This window comes from Triticum urartu, chromosome 2A, assembly GCF_056163025.1.
Source record: "Triticum urartu cultivar PI428250 chromosome 2A, HENAU_Tu73, whole genome shotgun sequence".
Taxonomy (NCBI): Eukaryota; Viridiplantae; Streptophyta; class Magnoliopsida; order Poales; family Poaceae; genus Triticum; species Triticum urartu.
In genome coordinates, this window is record NC_141874.1 from 19,628,764 (window position 1) to 19,637,643 (window position 8,880).

Below are 8,880 nucleotides of genomic sequence, written 5' to 3' on the forward strand. Positions count from 1 at the left end.
AATGTTGTTAGCATTCAAAAAATGAATGTGACATTTAAAAATGTTGACGAAATTTTCCAAAAATCTTGATACTGTGTAAAAAAATGTTTGTGTAATTCAGGAAAAATGTTGATGGCATTAAAAAAACATGTGTGACATTTAAAAATATGTCCATGGGTCTTGAAAAAATGTACAATATATTAAATCATGTAATTAAAATAAATTCTGATGGCATTCAAAAAATTGTAATGACCTATAGAAAATGTTCACGTGTTGCAAAAATATGATCATGACATTTTAGAAAAAAAATTGTCTATACAATGTAAAAAAAGGGTTATTGTCAATTGGAAAAAATTCAACATGCATTTAAAGAAATTAACAAGTATTCATAAACATTTTCAAAAACATGTATTTCAAAAGATATACATCATGTATTTATGAAAGGTTCAACATGTATCAAAAAAGATATTACACGTGTATACCAAAAATGTATAACGTGTATTGAAAATGTTGACATGTGCGAAAAATAAAATGAAAAAAACAAAGGAAACCAGAAAAGCTGTGAAAGGACATAGAAAAACAAAAGGTAAAACAAAAACAAGTAGAAAAACTGGTCAAATGGCCAAGTGCTCGGAGCGGCCCAAGGGTCATTTTGTCATTTTGCTGCCAAGCATCGGACGCGTGATTGGATTTTGGAAGCAATGGCGAGGTGGTTAGGTTCCAATGTAAAAAATGGCAGTAGTTGCTGGTCAGGTTCCACTCACAAATAAAAATTGGTTGGCTACGTTCAAAAAAAGAAAATGGGACCGCGTGTTTTATATGAGGAGGAAAAGTATGGGACGGCATCCACCCGGCATAAATAAATTACGCGGAAAGCTGTTCCACATTGACTTGGAATTGCTTGGCCAGTGGGGATTATTGTGCCTATATATTCGCCGTCGGTAGGTAGTGGTGGGTTCGATAGGATGGCAACTCGCAGCCTCCGTGTCTCCCTACGCTCCACATCTCCCACCAAAGACCAAATCGCACGCCTACACACGCTGAAAGGAAGCAAGCTGCGAGAATGAAGCCCATGGAGGCAGCGGCGTGCTCCGGCGGCCTGGATCCCGCGGCACTGGCGGAGGCGCCGCGGCTGCTGCGCTCGGCCTCTCAGGCCATGGAGGGGCTGGCCTCCGACATCCAGTCCTGCGGCGGGAGCCGCCGGAGATGTGCGCCTGGGGCCAGCAAGTGCGGGGGGAAGGCCGCCGCCCCCACCCTGGAGCTTCTCGTGGCCTATTTGCTCCAGATCTGGGGCATCTCCGCCGCCGCCGGATATAAGGCGCTGGCTCTGCAGGCCAGGGACGCCTTTTACTTCGCCCAAGACCTTCAAGACACCATCGACTGCCACAATCCGTCTCGGGTTCGTAGCCGTCGTCAGTCCAAGCCCCTCCCCGCTCTCAGGTGGTGTGCTTCCAACTGCCTCCCTTTTGGAATAGTTGCGTCCAAACCACCCAAAAAGATCATCAAGGACATCAAAGCTGTGAATCAAGAAACTCAAAAGATTGTTCATCTGCTTGACAAGGCCGCCGGCGGCTCATCGTCCACTTCGCTGCCACCGCGGATGCCTGATTCAGGCAGGGAAATTCTTCAGACTAGGGTATTTGTTGGGCGCGACAAGGAGAAGGATGATATCGTGCAATTGCTCATCCAGCCATGTGCCAAGTCTGCTGTTATCTCCGTTGTTGGTGCTGGAGGAATCGGGAAGACAACTCTTGCTCGGACGGTGTTCAACGATGCAGCGGTTGGGGAGCATTTTGATGTCAAATGTTGGGTGTCAGTTTCAAGTAGCTCCAACAAGATGGACCTCGCAGCACAGACCCTAAGGTCGGTCAAGCCAGCTTGGGATGGCTCTGCTGACAAGATGGTGGATTTTCAAATGCTTCAGTCTGAGCTCCGTCAATCTCTTACATCAAAGAGGTATCTGATTGTTCTTCATGATGTATGGAACAGCAAGGATGAAACCTGGCTGGACATGCTCGCTCCTCTACAGTCAGCAGATATTGGGAGCAGAATTATGGCGACTTCTCGCATGAACACCGTGCCTCACATCCTCGGAGCATCGCAGATGTACACCGTGAATCCGCTCAATAGCGATGATTGCTGGGCCCTACTCAAGGAACATGCTTTTCCAAGTGATCTTGGGAATGTCTATCCAAATCTTCACCCGATCGGGAAACAGATTGCTGAAAAAATCAATGGCTCACCTTTGGCTGCCAAGCTGGTGGGAGGTTTGCTGGGTGATACAAGGAGCGAAATTCACTGGATGAATATCATGGAAACAGGATTAAAAGATAATAATGTTTCCTCTGCCCTACGCTTGAGCTATAAGTACCTACCAGTACACCTCAAGCGGTGCTTCGCATATTGCAGTTTGTTTGCAAAGGACCATAAGTTTGATCCAGCACACTTGTCCCGCCTTTGGATTGCCGAGGGTTTTGTTCAACCACAAGGCATGGCTGACAAAAGGATGGAAGACATAGCTAGAGAATATTTTGATCAGCTCCTTTCACGCTCATTCTTCCAGGAAATCAAGCTTGGAACCAAGACGTACTACTTGGTACACGGCTTACTGCATGATCTTGCAAGGTCTGTTGCTGCGGAGGACTGCTTCCATGTTGATGATGGCATGAACTGTGACATCCCGTCAACAGTGCGCCATCTGTCTGTCACCATGAACAGTCTACCTCGTCTCACAAGCTTCTGCACTCTAAAAGAGCTGCGCACCTTGTTAATCCGACCGTCACTTCCGTCCAACTCCAGCTGCTCCCAAGAGGATTTTTCTGTGAATTTAAAAAGTATCCTGGAGAATTCAAAACAGTTGCGTGTTCTTGATGTCAGTTGCTTTAACTCCAAAGAGTTGCCCCAATGCATTGATGACTTATTGCACCTCCGTTACCTATCTATCCATGGCTCCATCCAGAGGCTTCCTGAGTCGATTGGCAAGCTCCTGAATCTGCAAGTATTGTGCTTCACTGGGAAATGTTCGTTTGATAAGCTTCCTGAAAGTGTTACTATGCTGGTCAATTTGCGGCACCTTCTTGTTGAAACAAAGTGTACTGCAGGATTGGCGGGCATTGGTCGGCTAGCTAAGCTTCAGGGATCACTTGAGTTCCACATTGAAAAGAAGGAAGGGCATAGATCAGAAGAGTTGAGAAACATCAATGGTCTCCGTGGGTTACTAAAAGTAAAAGGTCTAGACAATGTTTCAAGCTATGAAGAAGCCTGCAAAGCTGAGTTGAATAAGAAAACGCATCTTAATTCTCTGAATTTAGAATGGAGCTCCGCTAGTAGAAATAACCCCCCTCCTGCTGACGAAGAGGTACTTGAAGGCTTAAAGCCGCACCAAGATATAAAGGTACTTCATATAAGAAGGTATTGTGGCACCAAAGCTCCCAGTTGGCTACAGTCATTGCAGCAAGTGCGTTCTTTGCACCTTATCAATTGCAGGAGTTTGGGCAGCCTTCCTCCATTGGGAAATTTGGGATCACTCAGATATTTACACATGAAGGAGCTGTGTGCAGTTGACCGAATTGGACATGAGTTTTATGGCAACGGTGATGTGGCATTTCCATCTCTAAGTGTCCTTGAATTTGATGATTTCCCAAAGTTGCGTGAGTGGGCTAGAATAGAGGACAAGAATTCATTTCCATGCCTTGAAAGATTAATTATAGTGGATTGTCCACAATTGGTCGAAATTCCTCCCTTCTCCGCAACTACTCGTGAAGTTACCATTGAGCGTACAGGCTTCATGCCATACATGAGGCTTGCCCCTTTTTCTTCAAGTTCAGAGAAGCTCCAGCTGGATGTTTGCACAACTTCTGTCCACTTCAACGGGTTGTTCCATAAGCAGCATGTAGAGGCTCTTGTAGCTTTATACATAAGTGGTGCTGAACAAGTCATTGCTACTGAAGAAATAGGGTTGCTTGTTTCTCTACAAAGGTTGCAACTTAGTCGCTGCAACTTTACTGACCAGAATTTTAGTAGTTTTCTCCAGGCTCTGCCTCATTTGTCCTTGTTGGAGATGATAGACCTGCCTAACGTAACATCTCTTCCAGCATCAGAAACACTTAGTTTCAGCACCATGCTCACTGAGTTGTCCGTACGCAACTGCCAGTTTTTGCACTCTCTATCCTCACTGCAGTTCTTTTATTCACTAAAAGTTCTGGTGATCGAGAGATGTCCTAAAGTCACTACAACATCATTTCCGTTGAAATTTAGGAGCCTTTCGTCTCTCAGAGTGCTGAGAATATCATACTGCCCAGAGCTCCAATCTTTACCAGTGTGTGATCTGCCATCCTCATTGGAAACACTTGATATTATTGGGTGCCACCCGGAGTTGTCCAAGCCAAGGAAGAGAGTGCAGTGAGGAAGTCGGCGGGAGGGCCCTCTAACACCCATGCTTCCCACCCACCCCTCGAAGCCCCTCCTCCGCCCGTTATTGATGTCAGCAAGCACGGCATGGGAGACGCCTCTGAGGTATTCGACCAAATGCCCGCAATGTGAGTTTATCTCCTTTTTTCTTATTTTAACGCTAAATGCTGTTGAATTGTCACTAATTGATTGTTCCGTTCATTGCTAGTGCCAATTATTTCATGAGCATGATGAGTGATTGTGTGTGCATAGACGAGATCAACTGCTCGATGCCAAATTCTTAAGTAGAAGATGTCGTGGAGTTGCTTGGCACTCCGTTTGATAAGGGGCGAAGACCGGCCAATTACACGATGTGTGAGGATGAGGCATCGGTGATGGCATGGGAGAATGTGACACTTGATGCGGTCATGGGAAATAATCAAACCGGCGCCAACTATTGGAAGGACATTATGGAGGAAAATCATCGCAATGCAAAGATGCCCTCCTATCAGGATGAAGTATTTCGATTTATGTTGTGCATTTGGATGTTGTATATTGAAAAATTCGAAGTTATGGCATTGTAACATATAAGTTTGAATTCTTGTTATGTAAATTGGAGTTGAATATGTATGCAGAGAAGATAAATTGAAAGGGAGGAATGTAGGAGATGCAGTTTTAAGGGATCTGTTGGAGTTGAGCACCTTGGATTGTGCGTGCCTTGATGAAATCCTGGGCCCTGTCAAACCAATGGTTCTTTTGCAGCTCATATCAAATGTCCATTCCAGTCAAGTATGTCCTTGTCTGATTTGCGTTTTAACAGAGGTGTTAATTCAGCAGCACGTAATGATTAAGAAAACCACGAAGAGATGGCAAAGTTTGGAAGAAAATGAACATGCAGCTCAGTCCAAAAGCCACTTCAGTGTTGTGGCTACCATCTTTAATCTGCAGTCCTTTTGCAAAAACCACGTCAACAGTGTTACTAGAAATATATTGTTTATTTTTTTTTGCGGGAATATAGAAATGTCTGATGGTAAACTACGTTCAAAGGGATAATATACTCACTGTTGTAGGGCGCAAGTTTGAAGCATCTATCAGCTCGGCCTAAATGTGAAGTTTAAAGGGATAATATATTCACTGTTGTACAAGTTGTACTGAAAGTTGGCAAGGAATGCGGCGAAGCGTGGCCGCAAGACAGAGCTGAGCACCCTGTAAAGAGCCCGGCAGGCACCTATGTGCAGGTGCATGCATTTCCTCTACTACTGTATATGGTTGGGTCCTAAGCACGACGCTTGTCAGGTTAATCTTGTTGCATTACTCCACTATATATTTAGTCATGCCATGCATTAGATGAGTCATGCATGCAATGCACACGTACGTGAGAATTTGTTCATGTCTTTGAATTATTATCATGCATGCATGTAAGTCGATGGCTTGGTTTAGCTAGCAATAAGTAAACGTAGCTGGCTAGCTGTGAGCCTGTGAGGATAGATAAATATGCATAAGTGCTAAAGCTACTGTGTGCGTGTGTAGCTAGCTAACAGAGACACAGAGTGATTAGTGGATCAAGCCGTTCGTTCGTTAGTGGCTTGACCATGTGTGCGTGTGTGCATGCTAGCTAGCGGGTGCATCGAAGGAAAAGGTGGAGTATCGTTCAGGCCTAGCACAGAAAATACTTGAAGTTTTATGGATTATATTCTGACATTTACTAAGACTGTCACGAGCAAGCAGCTTGTTACTGTATTAGCCAATAACCACCACAGGAAACTTGAATGTTCCTGGTGAGTGAAACAGGGCAGACCAGGTCAGGTTTGTCAGCAAGGCGATACTCTTGACAATCTCAGACCGATGGAGCTATGTAATGTGTTCATGGTGGTGCGAGGGTCTATAGACGGCCATCGAGAGTGAGCTTCAGGCCAACACCATCCACAGTTTTGCCAATATTAAAACAGAACGGAACACAAGGTAGCAAGAAAACAATGACCGAACATGGAACAGAATATCCCCCGCGGCGCAGCAAAGCGCGCATATATTTCCTTAGCTACAACTAAACATGGAACAAAAACAAAACTGTAGGTTTCCAGTTTGAAATATATATACATTTTCATAATGTACCTGGCTTAAAGCAGGTACAACTATGCCTTTAAGTTTGAAAAGGCTCAATTTGGACAATTGCTACACTAATGCCATGTGGCTTGGATAACCTGACACTGATGCAATGTTTTAAAATGCAACAGGGTGATGTATATGTGTCCTTTCTTTTTTCTTTAATTAGTATATGACTGCTGTTGAGAATGAAAGTATTATTGCCTACTGAAAGGCTTGAACTAACATTGATTCGCTACTCATTCTTTTTTCTTGAGGATGGCAAACATAATGCTCTGCGCCATTCTCCTTTCGGTATTGAACAACCTACATACAGGATGGCAACGAAAGGAACAACCTACAGGAATATTTAGTGTGAACTACAAAATTATGGCGCAGGACATTCATTATCTTTGACTCCCTTCTTTAGGATGGCAAAGAAAGGAACAACCTACAGGAATATTCACTGTGAACTACTACAAATTATGGCACATGACGTTATCTATAGTACTTAATGGCTCCTCACAGCCTCCCTTCTTCAGGATGGCAAAGATAACGTCTTGTGCCATTCTCCTTTCGCTACTGAACATGTGTTTGTTCCTTTCCTTCCAAAGCAGCCTGGGTTCAGATGGGCCGAATCAATACGTTTTTCAATGGAGTGGTGAGTTCAGGCAGGCTATTTTTCTATCAGAAAAAATCCTCAAATACGTCTTTGTACAGATGTTCGAAGTGACATGGGATCCAAGTGATATTATATGTGTGTGCCATAATAGCAGGAGTCAAAACCTCCGACCCAGTTGAAACAAAAATAGCGGGTGTGCACAAGATAAGATTGTCAGCAAAAAAACTCGGTTACCAAAACCATATATCTATCTATCTAAATGCAGTTGGACAGGTGTAATGCAGTTCCACGCTAGGAAACAGGCATTTCAATAGTTGAGAAGATTGTGAAAAAAAAGAGACCAACCCAAAGGCTAACCCTCGTTGATATTTTTTTATAGAAGAAACTCCACGAGCACCGCGCGTCCGAGCATGGACTTGAACTCGGATGGGCTGTGATTCATGTGTGGGTGTACCAATCTACTGTAGCTTGCTCCCTTCCTTGCTTGTGTTGGGGACACAGGAAAACACCACACAGACGCACAACCTCCAAAGCGCAAACAGAAAAGGCACGTTCAGAAAGAGAGAAGGACCCCTGTTTTACGGGAAAAAGGAGAAAAGGCAGAGAAAATGACCGATCTGCGGTCCCTCGTATACTTGTACTACCCAAAAGTTGAGCAGTGACACTCAAAAACAATTTTGAGCAGTGCAGGCGTACATGAAACAAAACAAAGCACACGACACGATCACGATGAGTGCGTAGGGAATCGGATGGAACACACAGCACTGCACGAAGAAAAAATGACTCGACTATTGACGAGTGCGTGTGGAATCAGATCAAAGGAAGGATATACGTACTATATATATATATATACCTGTGTAGCAGGTCGTTGCCTTGTCTAAGCTGTCGAACCGGGGAAGAAGAGACGGCCTTCCCCTGCTTTGGAGGGTGGTCGCTCTCCTCGTCGTCGCCGCCGCCGCTGGAGTCGGAGTCGGAGTCGGAGTCGGAGGCGTCGGAGAGGGGATCGAGCGGGCAGGCCCCGTCGTCGATGGCGCCCTTCGGTTCCAGTTCCAGTTCCAGGTGGGGAGGAATCCCCCGGATCGGATGGGATCGGCTCCATCGCCCACCGGAGGACGGCGCGCACCCTGCTTGGTGGGGACCCAGGCAGGCGACGAGGCCTCCGGGCAGAGAGCGAGCGGGCCGTAGAGTAGAGGGGGTGCGTGGTCCTCGGGAGGAGGAGCGTACTCCGCCATGGCGACGAGCGACGCTTTCTCTGGGAGAGGGGAGAAGAGGAGGGGATCGGAAAGGTGGTTCGTTCGCGGGGGGAAGACCCTGCTTCTGCTCCTCCCTGCTGGGTTTATCTCTCTGTCTCTTCCTCACCGCTGCTGATGTGGCCGACGCCCCGCCAGTATTTGATTTCTTCCAAGCTGGCTGACTTGAGAGAGGAAAGCAAAACATAGACAGGACACTTTCCCCTTCCTCCCGGGCCGCTCGCGCGGGCGCCTCCGGAGGCCAAATCCCTAGCCCCGCAAGCCTCCTCGTGCTCCCCCAGCCGCTGCCGCCGCCGACGGCGGCTGTGGCGGCGACGCCCGGCCGCCGAAGGCGACGGGCGGGGTTGGCGCGCCCCGGCGGGCTCCCCTCGCGCGGGGGTGGGACGCCAAGCAGGCGGCGCGGGAGGTTTCTTCTGGTGTGGCGGCGCATGGCGGGGGGCGCAATGGAGGGGCGGAGCTTGGCAAGGAAGTAGCAGCGGAGGCCTTGGCGCACGGGTTCGGGCTTCGAGCGGCGTCGGGAAGGGTCCTGGAGGCGGGTGCGCGGCTCGGTCAAGGCGG

The 8,880-nt window shown here is 46.8% G+C and overlaps 1 protein-coding gene and 1 long non-coding RNA gene across 2 annotated transcripts; one reads left to right on the forward strand and one right to left on the reverse strand.

The window, feature by feature from the left end:
• Window positions 1–584: 584 nt before the first annotated feature.
• LOC125535155 (disease resistance protein RGA2) lies at window positions 585–5,053 on the forward strand. Its single transcript, XM_048698200.2, has 2 exons — window positions 585–4,517; window positions 4,598–5,053. The coding sequence occupies exon 1, from the start codon at window positions 1,043–1,045 to the stop codon at window positions 4,382–4,384; it is 3,342 nt and encodes a 1,113-aa protein (XP_048554157.2). The 5' UTR covers window positions 585–1,042; the 3' UTR covers window positions 4,385–4,517; window positions 4,598–5,053.
• On the reverse strand, window positions 4,881–8,624 carry LOC125535156 (uncharacterized). The gene is made up of 2 exons (XR_015615554.1): window positions 7,926–8,624; window positions 4,881–7,068 (listed from the first exon to the last, which is right to left on the reverse strand). It is a non-coding gene; the product is annotated as an uncharacterized LOC125535156 (long non-coding RNA).
• Window positions 8,625–8,880: the final 256 nt, after the last annotated feature.

Coding starts and splice junctions, on each gene's coding strand:
- LOC125535155 (XM_048698200.2), top strand. CDS start 1,043: ATGAAGCCCATGGAGGCAGCGGCGTGCTCCGGCGGCCTGGATCCCGCG.